Source organism: Toxotes jaculatrix, chromosome 9, assembly GCF_017976425.1.
Source record: "Toxotes jaculatrix isolate fToxJac2 chromosome 9, fToxJac2.pri, whole genome shotgun sequence".
NCBI classification, from domain to species: Eukaryota; Metazoa; Chordata; class Actinopteri; family Toxotidae; genus Toxotes; species Toxotes jaculatrix.
The window spans coordinates 3,028,006-3,047,634 of NC_054402.1; the positions used below are offsets into that span (position 1 = coordinate 3,028,006).

General features: G+C 45.6%; 2 protein-coding genes across 2 annotated transcripts; both read left to right on the plus strand.

Annotated features, from left to right (window-relative positions):
* Nucleotides 1-277: 277 nt before the first annotated feature.
* On the plus strand, nt 278-8,184 carry LOC121187113 (segment polarity protein dishevelled homolog DVL-3). Its single transcript, XM_041046228.1, has 15 exons — nt 278-453; nt 2,423-2,492; nt 2,635-2,768; nt 2,848-2,936; nt 3,170-3,320; nt 4,232-4,328; nt 4,680-4,749; nt 5,382-5,521; nt 5,672-5,748; nt 6,037-6,104; nt 6,394-6,474; nt 6,567-6,701; nt 6,946-7,113; nt 7,240-7,449; nt 7,831-8,184. The coding sequence occupies exons 1-15, from the start codon at nt 278-280 to the stop codon at nt 8,133-8,135; spliced, it is 1,971 nt and encodes a 656-aa protein (XP_040902162.1). The 3' UTR covers nt 8,136-8,184.
* Nucleotides 8,185-9,596: 1,412 nt separating this feature from the next.
* Nucleotides 9,597-17,852, plus strand: ap2m1b (adaptor related protein complex 2 subunit mu 1b). The gene is made up of 12 exons (XM_041046229.1): nt 9,597-9,738; nt 11,178-11,295; nt 12,441-12,706; nt 13,055-13,137; nt 13,547-13,552; nt 13,655-13,790; nt 14,272-14,416; nt 14,534-14,653; nt 14,735-14,870; nt 14,997-15,094; nt 15,645-15,756; nt 16,369-17,852. The coding sequence occupies exons 2-12, from the start codon at nt 11,222-11,224 to the stop codon at nt 16,501-16,503; spliced, it is 1,311 nt and encodes a 436-aa protein (XP_040902163.1). The 5' UTR covers nt 9,597-9,738; nt 11,178-11,221; the 3' UTR covers nt 16,504-17,852.
* The last annotated feature ends 1,777 nt before the right edge of the window (nt 17,853-19,629 follow it).

The following is a 19,629-nucleotide window of genomic DNA, read 5'->3' on the forward strand; positions in this document are numbered from 1 at the left end:
TGGTCTTGACGGCGGTGTGGCATCCGGAGGAGACTGAGAGCATCAGAGACCTGCAACAGCTGGACCGACACATCTGGACCAGAACCGGAGGACCGGAGACCTCAGAGAGAGACAGACAGGCGGACAGACAGGTGGACAGAGACAGTCAGTGTCTCTCTCTGTAACACCCTCCATCCCCTCCATCCCCTCCGCCCGCACCCCCCCTATCACCCCCGTCTCTTCTCCAGGCCGGTGCGGTGTTCCGGGCCGTGCCGGTCTTGTGGCCGTTCCGTGCTCCATGGGGGACAGCATGGCGGAGGGGACCCGGGTCATCTACCACCTGGAGGACCAGGAGACCCCCTACCTGATCCGGATCAACGTGCCCCCGCAGCGCGTCACCCTGGCGGACTTCAAACAGGTGCTGAACAAACCCAACGTCAAATTCTTCTTCAAGTCCGTGGACGACGACTTCGGGTGAGTCACGTGATCAGTTGTATCGATAACAGTGATCGGTACAAAAATAAAACGCAGCACAAATATTTCCAGTCATCGGTGTGATTATTGATACACGTCAGTGATTACTGATCATTGATGAGTCAGTGATTATTGATGTCAGTCATTATTGATTTTATAGGTGGTCTGGCCTGATATTTATGTTGATATTGTGACAGTGATTGTGTACATCAGCACAACATATAATACACATGACTAAATATTCTGTTTGAGCAGAAACATGAATGTGGGCAGTTCATTTAATTGATTAAAAAAATATAGAAATATATTTGACTGCTGACAGACTCCTGAAAACAAAGACAACCAAGGTTTAAGTTCATTTTATTTGTCGGGCAACATTTGATGCAAATGTATAGAAAAATCTATTGTATGATCAGGTGCTAAAGAAGAAAAGGTAAACAAGAGGAACAGCATGGTCAAAATAAATAAAGCAGAGTGGCTGTCAGCAGATGGAACCAGGACCCGTCCCTCCATCAAGTTTGGTGCAAATCAGTTCATTACTTTTTATGTAATAACAAATAAACAAACAAACAAACCGGCAAACTGCCTCCTGAGCTAAGGTACAAGAGTAAACAAATCATGTTCATATGCATTTTCTTCACTTTATCTTTGTGAGGACACTCATTGACATAATGCATTCCCTAACCCACTAACCCCAACCCAAACCTGATTCCAACCTGAGGCTGAAGTCTGAACCTTCAAACAGCCCTTTAAAGGTGTGACCGACCAAAATGTCCTCACTTTACCAAAATGTCCTCACTTCGTATGGTCTATAGTCAAATATCCTCACAAAGATAGATCTACAAGTACACACACACACACACACACACACAATGCAGTTACATAACAGAGTGTATCTGTTAAAACCAAAAGCTGTTTAACATTCACTCTGATGAAATCTGCCTGCTGTGTGTGTGTAAGTGATCACAGTCATTGATCCTGAAACAGTTTTAATGACAAGCATAAAGACAACGGACCAGTCCAACATTTTAAATCTTCTTGTTCTTTGGCAGATGTTTCAGACTGATATCAGTTTCATCTCATCATCAGTTTGTTTGTTTGTTTGTTTTAGATCACCGCACACACACACCAGTACTGATCAGCTGTTTTTCTTGTTTCCTGTGCTGCCTTAATACCTTTATTTTGTTGTTGTTGTTGTTTTCTTCATTACGTCTTGTTGTTCTCTGTCTCTCTGTTTTGGTTTCAGAAACATGTCACCAGAAAACGATCCAGCTGATTCACACTGACTCATGCGTGTTGTCTTTAATAAATCAACACTGTTCAAGTGAAAAAATTAGAAACAGAATAAACACTGAGTGTTTCACTGCTGTGCAACAAACACTGAGGCCAGTTTATGTTGAACTAAACCAAACCTTTAAAACTAAACCCACGATTCCTGGGGAGGGAGCTTTAACAATGAGCAGAGATTTACAGGCTCTGCAGCAGATCAGTTCTCTGTGTGTTATGGAGGATTATTTGTTGTTATCACGTCCGTGGGGGAGGGGGCACGGTTATACCTTAGTGGCGTGCAGGCTGTCGGGTCTGTGGTAAAGATTATCTGTCAGAAAGTCTCAGTCCTCTGTGGAGGACATTAAACATGACTTAGGGTCGGTGCATTAACAGCACAAAGGTTAACACAACATGTTTTGTTTTATCATCAAGAAAATCACAATTAACATACAAAAAAACACAAATACCCAGTTTATCCAGTTTTTATTTGCTAGAATATCTTTATGTAAATGTTTGGATAAGATATGATAAATTATGATGTGGAGTTCATTCTGTCCAGTCCCATCCTGTCTCACCATGTCTCATCAGTTCCCATCCAGTCTCATCCAGTGACTGAGGCAGGACTGGACAAGCTCCACATCATATATATGATATGATGATTATGATGATGATGATGATGATGATGTGTGTGTGTTAACAGGGTTGTGAAAGAGGAGATCAGTGATGACGATGCCAGGCTGCCCTTTGTGAATGGACGAGTCGTCTGCTGGGTCAGAAACACACACACACACACACACACACACACACACACACACACACACACACACACACACACACACACACACACACACACACACACACACACACACACGTTAACTTTTTAACAAGGTGAATCTTTTCCTCTCTCCTCAGGTGGTGTCCTCAGACACCTGTCAGTCAGATTTCAGGGGGTCAGACATTCAGTCAGTGTCCACGCCCACCAGCCTGGCCCCGCCCCCCACAGAAAGGACAGGTGGGATCGGAGACTCCAGACCTCCGTCCTTCCAGTGAGTCCCTGTTAAATCAAAGATTAACACAGTAAAACAGTAAAAGAGCATCAGCAACTGTTGTTCCTCTGCCTCTCAGCGCTGCAGCTGTCAGCGGCCACGATGCACTCCAGGGGTCAGAGGTCAAACCTGCCGCTTCGCCTTCAGAGAGGAGAGAGAGAGACGCGAGTGACAGAGGTACGTGAAGTTACTGAGGTTTACTCTGGGCGACTGATAGTGTCATCAGTCTCAGCTGAGTTTACCAGGAAACACAACTGATTTCTGAAAAATACTTTTTTATTTTTATCATGTTTCAACCTGAGTGAGATAATTTACATGATTGTTAAACCTGCAGCCTGTTTTTGGTCCCTGATGTCAGACATCATGCTGTCTATGTCTCTGATTGGCCGCCGTCTCTGCAGGTGGGCATCTGAACGGCCACGCCCACGCCCACCGACCGGCTGAGCAGAATGGGGCGGGGCCAACAGGGGCAGGTGACAGCTTGTCGAACCAACAGAGCAGCGAGTTAGAGACGACCAGTTTCTGCTCATCTGAGGAAGACTCAGGAGGAAGGTCAGACACACACACACACACACACACACACACACACACACACACACACACACACACACACACACACACACACAGACATAACACATTCCCAAACCTCTGACATATAAAATGTTGAACTGCTCCTTTAAATAAACATAAACATAAACACAGAAACTCTCTGTCACGTCGCTCAGTGACATCATCAGCAGCTCTCTCTGTGATTGGTAAGTTCGTTTTAACACACTCACCTGCCCTCAGGTCATCGTCTTCTTCTGCTCTAGTAAATCTGTTCACGCGCCGCTCTCCTCCTCCGGCTCTGATTGGCTGCGGCTGGTCATGTGACTGGTGGGTCAGCCCGTATTGTCCTGCAGATAAAAGAGTCCCCACTGATCTGAGAGCAGAAATAGTCTGTTCCTGCGTCAGTCAGAGAAACACTGAACTGGATTCATCTTCTCTGATTCAAGTTTTCATCCTCACCCATTTCTGCTTTTCTTCTTTTTAAAGGATTTTTGTTCGTTTTTTTCGTCTTTCGTTACGTTTTATGTTCTGGGTTTTGGATTGTTTACATTTTTCATGTCTTTGACTTTAACACTCATAAACATATGAAGGATTTTGAGTTTAAAGATTGTTTTTTTACTCATATTTTCAGGTGTGTATATGTGACGTACTAATATTAATTCTGATTTAGAGTTTGTAAAATTAAATTTAATATAACTTAAAAAAGATTTTTACTATTTTAAGTTCTCATTTCAGGCATTTTATTTATGTATTTAATATTTAATGATATTCTCTTTTATTTTTTTCATTGGTTAATTTTGGTACTTTGGTAATACTTTACGTTTTTGTGTTTAAATATAAAAACACATAGACTTATTGACCACACAGCTGTCAATCAACTGAGCCAGGTGTTTCCCTCTGTGATGTCACACCAGGTTCAGCCAATCAACAGAGCAGAGCAGCTCCACGCCGCGACTCGTCAGGCGACAGCGCCGCCGCCACCGAAAACCCAAAAACCCGCGGATGGAGAGGGTAAATGCACACGGACACACACACATTCACACTCACACTCATCAGGCGACCTTAATGATGGAGTTCAGAGTCTGTGTGTGTTTGTGGAGGAAAGCTGAAGCTTTATTTTGTTAACAGAAACTGTCCATATATAATTTTAATTTTACAGTTTAGTTAAAGGCTCAGTCTTTAATTTTCTCTGATTCATGATGTTGATTCTGTCACTGACGATACCTGATGTCAGACAGCTTCTTTCCTCTGTCTTCTACCTTTATGTGTCTGAATTTACATTCACTGATCTGTCCTTCGTTGTCCTCTCCTTTACCTGTCTGTCTCTGTCCTCATGTCCCTCTCTCCCTGTCTGTCTGTCAGTCTGTGTCTTTCAGCAGTGTCACTGACTCCACCATGTCGCTCAACATCATCACTGTCACTCTGAACATGGGTGAGTACAGAGCCGACAGACGGAGCTGCACTCAGCTACTGAGTCTGTAAAAAGGTGTGAAACGTCTGAACGTCTCGAACCGACACTTCACTCCGTCAGCTGCTGTTTTCAGTTAATATACAGATCCATCAGATGCCATCGTCTCATGGCTGATTTTTCACCATAAAAACACAAATAAAATTAAAAAAAAAACACAATAAGAGCACTGAAGACACGGAGAGTGATTACTGTGCGCAGAGTGTGTTAAAACATCTAAAAGCTCTGAGCTAAAAGCTCTGAGACTTTTCTGTGCGTGCCGTGGAAACATGGACGCCCGTATCCGGACAGGCTCATGGCTGTTTGTGTGTCTGTCCCTGTGTGTCTCACCTCAACGCGTCGCAGAAATCCCTGACGTCCTGGGACAGTTTGAAGTCACTGGACTGTAACCATGGAAACAAAGAGCAGCCATTTAAATGAATATGATACTGAACAAACAGTTTGTTCCTGCTGAAGATTCAGGTGATGGTGGATTATCAGCAAAGTGACGTATTTTACCTGTCAGGTGTCACAAGACCTCTGAGGTCACCTGTTTGCCTACAGAGCTGTTATTAACACTGCCTGCCTGTCTCCCTCTCTGCCTGTCTGTCTGTCAGAGAGGTATAACTTCCTGGGGATCAGTATTGTTGGTCAGAGTAACGACAGAGGCGATGGAGGCATTTACATCGGCTCCATCATGAAGGGAGGAGCGGTGGCAGCAGATGGACGCATCGAGCCGGGAGACATGTTACTGCAGGTACTACTGCAGTACTGCCACTACTACTGCAGTTTTTCTACTCCAATTCTACTGCTCCTACTGATACTTCTACTGCTTGCATTACTGTTTATAATGTACGTGTTTTAAAAGCAGTAGAAACACTGATGTGAGAAGTTTCCTCTGTTTCAGGTGAATGACATCAACTTTGAAAACATGAGTAATGACGACGCTGTCCGAGTCCTGAGGGAGATCGTCCACAAACCAGGGTCAGGTTTTACATCTGATACCGCTATTACTACTACTACTACTACTACTGCTTTTACTGCCACTGCCCCTCTGTGCTTATTTCTTTTCTGTGTGAAGTAGCTCCGTTAGTTCCTCTGTTGGTTGTGAAATTGTAGTCGTCACTCCACGTTCTCTGACACTGGAGTGACGAGGTCAGAGTCTCACACCAAATACCAACTGTGCACATGTTCTTTTCACATAATAATCTGCTGTTGACAGAGCTGCTTTTCTTTTCTTTTCTGTCTGTCTGCCTGTCTGTCTGTCTGCAGTCCGGTGACATTAACTGTGGCAAAGTGTTGGGATCCAAACCCAAGAGGCTGCTTCATGTTGCCCAGAAGTGAGTCAACAACAACAACAACAACATAAGTGTTTTTGCTAGAAATAATCTGTTCCCCTGACCCGAGCACTAATCTTAACATTTTATAATCCATCCGGTAATTTACTGTGTGACTTCGTTGTATGAATCAGGTCCCAGTAAAATACTGGGTGATGAACTGTACGCACAGTGGAGTAGCACTCATGAATTGTTATTCATTCATTATAAATTTTATTCAGTCTAATCCTGTAAAGTTATATTAATATGTCTTGTTATTCTCTCTACGCTGTCTTTCTTTAAACCCCTGAAGGTGAACCGGTCCGTCCCATCGACCCTGCTGCCTGGGTGTCTCACACCGCCGCCATGACAGGGAGGCTCCTCCCACACTACGGTAAGATTCCCATCAGCCACTGCAGCATCCATCCCTCTGTCCTTTACCTGTCCATCCATGACTCCAACAGTAGTCTGCTGTTGTCTTATTAGGTGTCCATGAAGAAAACCATCTCACTATCCACAGCGACGTCACAGCTGTTGTCAAGGCGATGGCCAATCCGGAGTCAGGCCTGGAGGTTCGGGACAGGATGTGGCTGAAGATCACCATCCCCAATGCCTTCATCGGTACGAAACCCAGCTCACATCCCAGTCTGTGTCCTCCAGCAGGATCAGCCGGGTCTGACCCTCAGTCTAGTCTCTGAAGACGTCTATGAATATTTCAGTACCCTGAGACACAGTGATGTTTGTGACGAGTTGTATCATATTGATAAAAACTCATCCAAAATATAAAACTGCACTGATTTCAATTTCTGAATTTGAGTTCTACAAAGATCAACCTCTAACTTCAGTTTATCTTGTATCTGTCCAGGTTCAGACGTGGTGGACTGGCTCCACCGTAACGTGGAAGGCTTCACAGACCGCCGTGAAGCCCGGAAGTATGCAGGAAACCTGCTGAAGGCCGGATACATCCGACACACCGTCAACAAGGTCACCTTCTCTGAGCAGTGCTACTATGTGTTCGGCGACCTCTGTGGAGGTGAGACAGTCTGGGCTGAGCCAATACAGTTCTGATCAATTGGAGAATTTTGGAGAATTCCTGGATGAAGAACCAGGATCCCAGGATTACACTTGTAACAGAGATGTGGTTCTTCCTGTCTGTTAGATCTGGGTATGATGTCCCTGCTGGACCACGAAGGGGCCTCCAGCCGAGGAGGAGGATCAGACTGTGACCCGCTGGCTGCAGCTTCAAGCCCCCAGTGGGCTCCAGCCTTCCCCTACCAGTACCCCGTGCCTCACCCCTACAGCTCTTCTCACCCCCTTCAGCAGCTGCCGGCCTGGACAGGGGGAGGAGGAGGAAGTCAGCACAGTGAAGGTGACAGTCGTGTTTTCTGTTTGCTTTTCTGTCCTGATAATAGTTAATACAAACATTCAGTGATACATAATCACCAAAAACGCACAGGGATCAATAGAAACTCAGCTAATAAATAAAAAAATCAATGATATATCTTACTGCAAATTACCTCTGCATACTGAATCACTTAATGTTGACAGAATTTTATTCCTAAAACAGTTTTTTAGGATTTTCTCTGTGTTTAAATTTGCCTCCTGTGTCATTTACGTGTGTCAACCCTGCATAAACAGCAAGAGCCGCAGGATGAGGACCAGACAGACAGAACATCAGGATGGCAGTGCACTTGTAATACTTCCTGTGGCCTTGCACTAACATGAAGATATCATGTGTCATACCAAACAGGAAGTCGCAGCAGCGGATCAAATTGTAGTGATGGTCAGAAGGAGGGAGGACAAGGAGGCAGCCAGTCAGAGCCCACCAAACACCTAGCGATGGAGTTCCCTGGCGATGACGGCACCCGGCGACCCCCGAACTCCATCTCTGGTCTCCACAGTAATAAAGACTTAAAGGACCCCCCATCGACTCTCTCGCCGTCTCCGGGTCAGCATCAAGACCTTTCCTCAGTCCCACCGGAAATATCCGCCTCCAGACAGTCCTTCCACCTGGCCATGGGAAACCCCAGTGATTTCTTTGTGGATGTCATGTGACCTCCGGTGTGGTGAGGATGTTATACCAGGTGATGTCAGGGTGGGACCTGGAAACACCTATGTGTTAACAGACGATCTGCAGATGGTGGTTAGATTTCATTAAGGAAAGTTTCATTCCCAAAGGTTCATGAGAAGTTGATTTATTTATGTGTCCACTGTGAACCGCCCTGCCTGATGCTTGAACCTGGTGTTTGTTTTGGACAATCAGTAATCAGTGAAATCCAGTGACAACGTCCAAGTCTCTGCTGTGTCCAGTTTTTCAGTCGGATTCAGGTGGAGCCAAAAACTGGAGATTAAGTCAAACTGTACCTCATTTCCACTGACATCACCGTCGGCCCTGTGTAGCACGTGTTGTTGAAATATCAGAAGCACACCTGACCTCCTTCCCAGAGCACACGTTATAATGTATATGAATATATTTATTATTTGCCCCTGATGGATAAACAGCTCAGTCTGACGGAGACTATAGAAAGTTTGATGTCAAACAGCCAGATTGTTTTTATTTCTGAACATGATTTTGTCTTTGCTCTGTCTTCATCCACTGAAGCTTTTTAAAGGAGAAAAAAAAACATTAAAAATGTCAAACAGACTTTTTGTGTTGAACTTCCTTTAATCAAAGCTCAGTACCGATAGATGCAGTGTATACAGGCTGTACCTAATCCCTGTTTGATAAAAAGAACGAAACACCATCGGACAGGACAACCACAAACATTTCTGCAGATTTGGTTTCAAAAATGTGGATTATTTTAGGTTCTGGTTTCCCAGACTTTCCAGTAAAAACACCAGTTTCCTCTGTTGGTCTCCTCTCCAGGCCCAAGGCCACAGGATGGAGGATGGAGGACCTGATACAGTGGATGTTGTACTTCAGTGGTTGTGAATAATGTGGTGTAAACCAGGGGCTTCTCGGAAGAAGAAGAAGAAGAAGAAGATCATGTCTTTGGTTTTCCTCCAACTCGCATGCGCCTCATACACTCCTGGCTTAAGTGCTGCAGGTTCCCAAACACATTTCACGCACACAGTCTGGAGCTGTTGAGCTCCTGCAGTTCTAGACCCCCCTAGCGTTTCAGTTCTGGCCTACCTGGACTACATCCAGCACTGGAAACATGGATTATGGATTCTGTTTCAGATAAACCTGAGACGGCAGAGCGGGTCTGAGATCTGAATAAGGCCTGCTGAGTGATGATCAGGACTCATATAAACAGCTCAGCCCCCGAGGAGGGGAGGGGCGCGTCCCAATCCACTCACCTGCCACCTAGGTCTCAGCGAGCGGCCAGAGAAGACCACCCGCCTGGGTCCTGTCGGGGAAGTAACCACACCGACACATCGGTATTAAAATGATTGAAATAAAGATCTGTGCGGAGTTAAAATACGGTTTGGTGAGGCGGGACGAGTCCTGGTGGAGGAGGGTGGTGTTTCTGAACCGGACGCGGCCGGGCCGGGCTCCGTCAGCTGACAGGCTGCTCCGCCGCCGACATCTTGCCTCCGACCGGACGAGACGGGAGAGTCCGGTTTTCACGGTCAAATGTCCTGATGGGAGGACGGCGGGGCCTGTGTGGTTCTCTGTGAGGCAGCCCGGAGACACGGTGGCCTCTCTGCGGAGCGGGTAAGGACACGGAGGACAGACAGCATCACCGACTGTCTGCCTGTCTCTCCGTCTGGCTGTCTGTCTCTCTCTGTCTGCACTGCAGCAGCGGCGGAGTGACCGTCACCGTCTCACTGCTGCAGTAACGTTAGCAGGTGTTGCTAGTGTTATGATTTTCAGGTATTTATTGATTATCAGCACCCGAGCATTCTGTGTAAGTTGTGATTCAATATCGGTTATGTGTCATTAGGAACCACCCTTCAATTCGGCACACACAAACAGCAGCTATGTTTAGTAATATTATAGCTTTTTTGCTTTTAAAATCCCCGTTCTATCGATAAATAACGTTATCTTTAGCTACACCGTATCGTACGTGACTGGGCGGTAACTTCAGCCGATATTTTAGTGTGATCTGGTCCTGACTTTAAAAGTTGAAATATTAACGTAGTACATGCTGCATGTTTATTTTCCTATATCCAGTGAGTACCGCCAGAGACCCACCGTTACCGACTGTCTCAAGGTCCAAATACGCTATGTGTGCAGATGTATCTTATCAAATAAAGCCCCTTTAAAATGTCAGATTTTTAAATGGAGTTCGGAATGGGTTCCGTCTACCAGATTAACGGGGACGTGTGAGCTAACTATGTTACCACCGCTGAAGGGCAACGTTAGTGTCCACGCTTATATTCACTGTTTGTCGGTTGGTTAATATTTCTCTTTTTTTTTTACATCTTGAATTGGACGAATTAACGAATATCCCCAGCTAAGCTAACATGCTAACTGGCAGCTGTGATGTTAAAAGGACCAATTATTGGACGGTGTTCACAGACGCGACGGTGCTGGAAGGAAAGATCGTACAACATAAAAACAACACAGCCATTTTCTTTTTCTATAAGCCCAAATATAAACACATTTGCGCCGGGAAAAGAAAAAGTGGCAGAGTCGCTGAACTGAAACGCATGTATGTAAATTCAGACTTTGTACATTATAGTTTTGAGTTTGTAAATATCATTATCAGATCGACTGTATAATGTTTTTGATGAATTAGTATTAGTGTTGTACCTGCCTGTAAGTCTCAGAATGAACAGCATCAGATCCAGGATTTACTGAACGTGTTTGATGTTTCTGATGTTCATGTTCCCTTCATGTGCTGAGAAGGCTTTGAAATATAAATTTCCATCAGTGCAGTAATTAGTATTCTCAGCCTGACAATTTTTTTTAAGGATTTACAAGTTCTTTCCCTGTGTTATTTCTGTTATATACAAAATGAAAGAAAAATTGAAAAGAAATGTCAAAACAGGAGTAAAAGGCGATGGCAGAAATATCAGTGATTGGAATCATTGGTTTTTCTTGGACTCTTTATTTCCACCACATGAGCAGATTCTCTAATCTGGAGAGAAACAGTTTCATGCCCTTTACTTTCCTCTGTAATAATAAACCTCCTCTCCCTCTCTGTGTAGTGACTCTTCATTATGATCGTCATCTCCGACTGACCGCATCAGCCATGATTGGAGGACTCTTCATCTACAACCATAAGGGGGAGGTGTTGATCTCCAGGGTGTACCGCGATGACATTGGGTGAGTCCCTCAGGTCCATGCTAAACTAAACTAAACCCATGAGCTAAACTAAACTAAACTAAACTAAACTGATCCTCAGTCAGTGTTACACCTCTCTGCACGGGGAGCCTGACAGGTGTCTGAAGCCGTGGGTTCAGTGTTGTCACTTTTTGTCACTTTGTGGGTCAGTGGAGGTAAAGAGGACAGAGCCTGGGTGGAGCTGAGGAGACAGAAACCTCCTTAGCTGAGCGTGGTCGGCTTAAACGTCTGTCAGTCAAGCAGACTTTGACCATTGGGGGCGTAAAGGTCAGAGGAGTGGTTGGGAGACCAGAGCGTTGGCGACCAGCAGGATTAATCCAGCTGCTCAGACTGAGGATGTACAGGGACAAGTTATGTGTGGAACTGGGAGCATGGCGTGAACAAGATGCTCCTCCCTGTGTAAAAACAGACCCCCAAACAGACGGGTAAATAGATGCTTGGTGGTTTGGTTCGGTGAAATCCTCTTCAGCTCGTCTGGATCGACGCTGCAGAGATGCGTGCTGAACGTGCTGCAGCCTCAGTCTCCCTGTCGCTGTGATGCAGGGAGCCTGTTGCTAGGCAACAGCAGCGTAGCGGTAAGCCCTGCAGCGCTAAGAGAAGCCTCAGAGTGATGAGGTCATCGCAGTCTGCACTGATAACATGGCTGCTGATGGAGGGAGATGAGGCTGGAGACGTCTGTCCTCTGTCAGTGCTCAGAGGTTTGTAACGCTGGGTCTCTTATTATTATATATATGTTATGGGTTATTCATTTAAACCCACAACACAAATAATCCAAAAAGAAATCTAACATTACATAAATCATTTCGACACTTTGATAATAATGATGTAAAAGTCTAAGTAACAACCATAAGACCCAAAGGTCCTGAAGATGAAATGTGGGGACATGATTTAGGACATTTTACCTGTGTACAATGGCCTGTGGACATCTTCAGATATCACTGACGCTGAGTCGCCTGTCTCGGTGGGTATGAGTGTTGCTGTTTGTGTTTACCTGTGAAGACAGAACAAAGATGATTGGGTAATAGGACGAACTGCGCAGTTTCTTCTCCCATGTCAGATCTAGGGTCAGTTTTCGTAATCTTCTGGTTCACTCACTGATTTTAACCTGGTCCCGTCTCTGTGTTCAGGAGAAATGCGGTGGATGCGTTTCGTGTTAACGTCATCCACGCCCGGCAGCAGGTCCGCTCTCCGGTCACCAACATAGCTCGGACCAGCTTCTTCCACGTGAAGCGCTCCAACATCTGGCTGGCAGCTGTCACCAAGCAGAACGTCAACGCCGCCATGGTGTTCGAGTTCCTCTACAAGATGTGTGACGTGATGACGGCGTACTTCGGCAAGATCAGCGAGGAGAATGTCAAGAACAACTTCGTCCTCATCTACGAGCTGCTCGATGGTAAACAAACAGTGTGTTTAACAGGGGCAGGACTGGGAGTGGGTCGGTTTTATCTCTTTGATCGAAGCATTTCTGTTTTTTTCTTCTGTTTTTAAGCCTGAACTCCAACAGGAAGTGTCATCTCTTCACACCTGGATGCTGTTGTTATTCTGTGGCTCTGTTGTTTTTTTAGGTTTTGATTTTTGTAAGCGTTGGATGAGAAAATCAAAACCTAAAGAAAATACAGCGCTGACGGGGGACGTCTCTGCTGAGCCGCAGATTTGTGCTGCGATGACGGCGGTGCTGTTAGTTTAGTCTGTTAGTGCTGTTAGTTAGTCTGTTTGTTGTGACCGTGTTTATTTCCTGCAGAGATTTTGGACTTTGGTTATCCTCAGAACTCAGAGACCGGAGCTCTGAAAACCTTCATCACTCAGCAGGGCATCAAGAGCCAGGTAGGACTCGCTCACTGCCTCATTTTGATTGATAATACTGTCAGTTCTCAAATAAAGGGTGACGCTCAGATTATGAGCAGTTCTCATTCTAATAGCTCACATGTTCAATTCAGGGCAACGTCCGTTTATTCAACCTTTGAAGCTATTTATGGAAGGAGAAAGTAGACCAATCAGAGGTGTCATCAAAGCTGAGCAATCAGGTAGACGACAGCAGGGACAAGAGCATAATAACAACAATAATAACGTGTTTATCTGATTTGTTTAATCTGAACAAAGAATGAAGGCGAGATTTTAACTCTTGGGATGAAAGTGAAAAAAAGATGTTTGCCGAAATGTTCTGTCAGTGAAACTAAAGAAACTGTTTCCTGTCTGTTCCTGTGGCTTCATGTTCATCTGGACCACTCCTCAGCACCATGTGAGTACACACACACAGAAAAATGGTTGAAACTAGTATAAATGTTCATCTACCACACTGACTTTAACATTAACACCCCTCCCCCCCACCCCACAACCCCAGACCAAAGAGGAGCAGTCTCAGATCACCAGTCAGGTCACAGGTCAGATCGGCTGGAGGAGAGAAGGAATCAAATACAGAAGAAACGAGCTGTTTCTGGACGTACTGGAGAGCGTCAACCTGCTTATGTCACCGCAAGGTAGGACTGCAGTAACAGTGCTCAGCAACACATCACATTCTTTTTAACAGTAGTGCAGTGGATTACAATCTGAAACTCAGTAATCACACTACACTTACTAATCCCACTAACTTGCCATGTGGGGGTGGAGTTTGACGGAGGTTCGATACCAGTGAGTTCAGTGGTCATCGTCTTCATATGACGCGTTTTGTCCGACCAGCATGTTTGCCTAAAAAACGATTAACTGTTATTCACTTGTCAGAATAGTCTGAAGTCGATTGATTTTCTGTTGATTGATCGATTATTTGATTAACTGTTCCGACTGTTATCATATGACCCAATGTTAAGGCAGTATGACATCACTGTCATGCAGCTGTTGAGAGGAGGAACTGTACCACCCTCACTTGCCACCAGAGGGCGTCTTCACACCAGGGTCACCTCTGTGTAACAGCCTGTGTGTGTTTCTCTGTGTGTGTGTGTGCGTGTGTGTGTGTGTGCGCAGGTCAGGTGCTCAGTGCTCACGTCTCAGGTCGGGTGGTGATGAAGAGTTACCTGAGCGGGATGCCCGAGTGTAAATTTGGGATGAACGACAAGATTGTCATTGAGAAGCAGGGGAAAGGAGGGAGCTCTGAGGACGGCAGCAAGAGGTCAGAGGTCACAAAGGCCATCAGTCTGCAGCTGTTTTCCAGTTTTTCTCTGTTGTTAAAAAATGGTAATTCTCCAGTGGGACTGCTGAACTGAGCTGACCCTTCTGCTCTCCTCAGTGGTAAACAGTCGATAGCGATCGATGACTGCACCTTCCATCAGTGTGTCCGTCTCAGTAAGTTCGACTCTGAACGCAGCATCAGCTTCATCCCTCCAGATGGAGACTACGAGCTCATGAGGTCAGACACCACTGCACACAAAAATGGTTTGTCAGAGACGGGAGGAGACAGTCCGTCTGACTCTCTGTCGTCTGTCTTCAGGTATCGAACCACCAAAGACATCATCCTTCCCTTCAGAGTCATCCCTCTGGTCAGAGAAGTCGGTCGGACCAAGCTGGAGGTCAAAGTCGTCATAAAGTCCAACTTCAAGTCTTCACTGCTGGCTCAGAAGATCGAGGTACGAATGCACTGACTTACGTGAAACCTGTGAAATGCGTTGTTACGTAACGTGTACGTTTATTCGTACGAGGTGATGAAACACTTTTTCTGATTGTCCGTCTGACCTGTGTTTGCCCCCCCCCAGGTTCGTGTTCCCACCCCTCTGAACACCAGTGGCGTTCAGCTCATCTGCATGAAGGGAAAAGCCAAATATAAAGCCAGCGAGAACGCCATCGTCTGGAAGTAAGTTATTAGTTCCTCTTGGATCTGACTTGAATACAGTGAACGCTCTAACCTCATGTTGCAGCTGAAGATGTCAGCACAGATTCTCCGTGTAACGAACAGATCATAAGACAGATGAGTGTCGGAGGTTCACACACTCCTACAGATGAAGTAGTCGAGGTGTTCTTCTCTCTCTGTTGTTGCCTCTGCCATGTTGATGTATTCATCCTGAACTGATCGATAGTTCGACCTCTGAGCTGAGCAATAAAACCCGTCTGTGCTGACAAAGAGAGTCCAGATCAGAGCAGCTCTGCAGCATCAGCGCTAACACCCCAAACACACCAACACCTGCACCACCACCCACTGCGGCTGTTGCTGCCGTGTCAGCTAAACACCTCTGCATTACATCACCAGGTCAGAAAGGCCGCTCAGTTCGTTGTCCTAATTCCTCCTCCACTTTTCAGTGAGTGGACGAGGGAAAGGTTTTATCGTCCGTCACAGCTACCTCTCCGACCGGACTCTCTCTACAGCCGGTGAAGTTCACCAAGCGTGTTTATACCCTGTGTCGTAGGATAAAGCGCATGGCGGGGATGAAGGAGTCTCAGATCAGCGCAGAGATCGAGCTGCTGCCGACGAATGACAAGAAGAAGTGGGCACGACCTCCGATCTCCATGAACTTTGAGGTCAGAACACACAGTCAGTGGCTTCACTCAGCAGCCACGCTCACTCAGATTTCAGATTTACTGTCTCTGTTTACTCTGAATGTTCAGGTTTCTAAAAAAAAATATGGGGGGGGGGGGCAAAGATGTGTGAGGTGAATTAGAATCAGAAACCATCCGTCAGACCTGAACACAGGCCTGAAACACATGTTGATGAGATTCAGTGTGACTTCCCTTCCTGAGGACATCGTTATCTCTGATGTCCATCCAGAATAAACCTGCTGCAGAACTTCATTCAGAATCCTGCTGTTTTTAAGATTCCTTCAGTGTCACAGTGATCCAGTGACAGTTGTCTGTGCATCCACTGGTTCACTGCAAACAGCAGCTGATCACAGCTGATTCAGCAGCTGTTTCAGTGGGTCAGTTTGACTGTGAACAGGTACAGACTGAACACAGCACAGCAGCACTGACCATGTGAGGAGGTTTTACAGGGTCTCGACCTTCTGGTGGTTTTAGTCCACCCCCCTGACATGCCAGTCATCACACCTCCTGTCCCCTACAGACAGGAATCCAGTCTGAAAGGAGCTCAACTCTGTTCTCTCTCCTCCGTCTGTCCCCCCCAACCCCACCCGACAGGTGCCATTTGCTCCGTCAGGTCTGAAGGTTCGATACCTGAAGGTCTTTGAGCCGAAGCTGAACTACAGTGATCACGACGTTATTAAATGGGTTCGTTACATCGGACGAAGCGGCATCTATGAGACGCGCTGCTGATGTCGCTTGCTGGGGCTGATGGGAAGAAGGACATTCCATGACATCATGTCATTGTCGTCGTCGTGTGATGTGGTGTCGTCTGTTCCTCATCGGTTTTTGAACATTGTTCCCTCCGGTTTCAGTCGGCCATGTTTGTAATCTGCACTCGGTGGCCTCTTCTGTTGGAACACCTGTACACCTGCACCTGAACACCTTTCCTGACACATTCATGTGATGCAGCAGCAGCAGATGGATCCATGGATCCGTGTTTATATCCTGACCTTACATCAGCACGAAGCACAAATCCAGATTCAGGCCAGGAGACGCTTTTCCATCGTCTGCAAAACCAAAGACGGGCCTGGGACACCCTCTCAGTCCATGTTAACAAAGCCACAGAGCCCTGAAACCCTCAGAGGACCCTCAGAGTTCACAGTGTTATTCACAGTGAGCTGCTGTCACATGATTGGCTGAGCAGATATCTACCTTTTCCTGCAGGTGTACAAGTATATTAGCTGAAGTGTCCACTGAGTGTAGAGCTCCATGCCTGTGTTTTTGTTCCAGCGCAGCTGATGACTGATATCTGTGGGGACACCAGTCAGCCAATCACATTCCAGAACACACAGAAAGACTTGACTGAAGACACTGTCCCTAAAAACGGTCTCTGCTCTGATGAGTAACAGGAAGTCTCTCTCACACGTCAGGAACCAGGAAGCGTATTTGAGAGAGAGTTTGGGTGAACTGACCCTTTAACATCCACTGGAACCACAGGACTGCACAGAGCGAGACCTCCTGCCTCATCGTCAGTCTGTGATCTGTGTCTTTACCCAGCATGCCTCAGTCTCTGTGAGTTTCAACATGTTTACTCTCAGTGTTTGTTGATTTAGTGAAGATCTGATCTCATCTCAATTGTTTTATTTTTATTTTTTTACCTGTTGCTGATGAAACCGTGATCAATGCTAATCAGATGTTATCAGTCCATATGAACTCACTATAATATGTCATAATGATGTGACTGCAAAGTGTGTGTGTGTGCATCTGTGTGTGTGTTTTTCTATGGTTATGTGGACAACTTTTGTTTTGAAACTATCTTTGTGAAGACATTTGAGTCTATTCTCACAACTTCAGTGCTTCTATGGGTTAAGACTTGGTGTTAGGGTTAGGGAATGCATTATGTCAGTGTCCTCACAATCATAGTAAGACACATACGTGTGTGTGTGTGTGTGTGTCTTTTGTATTTTTTTCTTTTCTGACACTTCCTCGTGAACAAACCTGCGGCCTCCTTCCTAGAAACCTGGCACCTCATCAAATATGATATCTATAATATTCTATCAAATGTTATGTTAAATAAAACATGTTTTGACATAAAAGTGTTTCTGCATCACCTCTGACTGATGATCACTTCTGTGGATAAAAACACACTGAATGACTTTATTTTACCTGCTAATTCAGAGGAAGAAGCTGAGGCTCGTTTTTGCCCTGAGTGATGTCTACAGGGCTGCTTGAGGGTTGCCTGAGAGGCACCACACAGGGCAAAAAGAATCTCTGAATCTGTGGCTCCTGCTATAAAGACTGAGACAGAGTGACACCTGAAGGACCCCCCCCCTCCCCACCAACAACCCCACCAACCCCCACCTGGAGTAAAGCACAGGTACCAGACTTTCCACATGTTCTGAAACATCAGCAGTGACTTGGAGGATGTGTTGGCTTTTTATGGTTGCTGCTGGTTTCCAAGACGACCCACAGCCCATAGAAACATGATGTGGGAACCAGCAGCAGACTGGCCTGTGTGTGTGTGTGTGTGTGTTCTCAGAGTGTGTGTGCTCAACGTGTGTGTCCAATGTGCAGATGGACAGATGAATGGACAGAGGTGTAATTAAATCCTCATCCTTCAGCTCCGGCTGAAAGTCTGTCTCCTCCTCCGTCTCTCTGAGCAACACACCACCAGGAGGCCCCCTGGGGCACCGGGACCTCCACCAGAAACACAGAGGCATGATGGGATACTCCTACGAATGTTCTGCAGACCCAGAGAGCTGCAGGTGACGAGGGGACATCTTGACGATAGGACATCTTGGACCTGTGGAAATTTGAGAGTGTTCAAAACACTGAAAACACAGTGTTGTTGTTTTGATGCTGATGTCGTCGTTGTGATGAAACACACTCAGCTTGGCTTCGGCTCACTCTGGCCTCAACTTTCACGAAACAAAGAAAAAGGACGTTTTCTTTGATTTGTCTTATTTCCTGTTATTTTACTAGAATGTTTCCTGGAGACACCGCTGTAGTTTGGTGGTGGTTATGTTTAAACTGTAGTTTAAATGAAGTGATTCTGTGTCCTGAGGACCTGATGCGCTGATTGAGGGGTCACCTCCAGATTCAGGTGTACGGCCGAGCTCCAGATCTTTATCATTTTAAAACATATTCCATGACTTCTTCCATGTTTTTTTTAGACTCTGACTGCCCCTGCTTTTCTTCAGCTACAGAAACCCAGAAGCACATTTCAGCTTCCATTTTCCTGATCACTGCATCTCAGTTCATATCAGCTGTTTTTTCAGCCTTTTTCAGCAGGTTCCTTATTATTCTTATTATTAACTCCTCCTTCACGCTGCTGCTTCAACGTCAAAAGCTTTGTTTGAACCTCAGTTATAAAGGGAGTGAATCATCTTCAGCCTCTTCCTCCTCGTTTATACATTCACCTTCATTCAGATGTTTGGATTTTCACACATGAATTCAGCTCCTTCACATCTGTCGTTTTCTGTGACGTCAGGAAACGTTTCACACACATTTAGTTCATGAAGACATAAAGCAGTGCAGTTAGTGTTTGGCTGTGAGGTTCAGCTGATCACACAGCGTGACTCACATTCAAACTCTTTTCACTGCTTTTACACTAGCTCCTTCATCCTCTTCCCATTTGTCTGAATGTGACTCTGACTGGTTCAAGCCATCGACTTCTCTATTTATCAAAGTGACACAAGAAAGCAAAGCTTTGTATGAGATCAGGAATCTGTGGACATGATGTTGAGGGTTGGACATCTTCAGCAGCGCTCCACAGATTCTCCAAACGTCATATGATCTAACATCTGATGATACATAGTCCAGAAGCCCAACAGGATGTTAATTTAATTGAAATTTACTTTATTTCACCAGGATGAT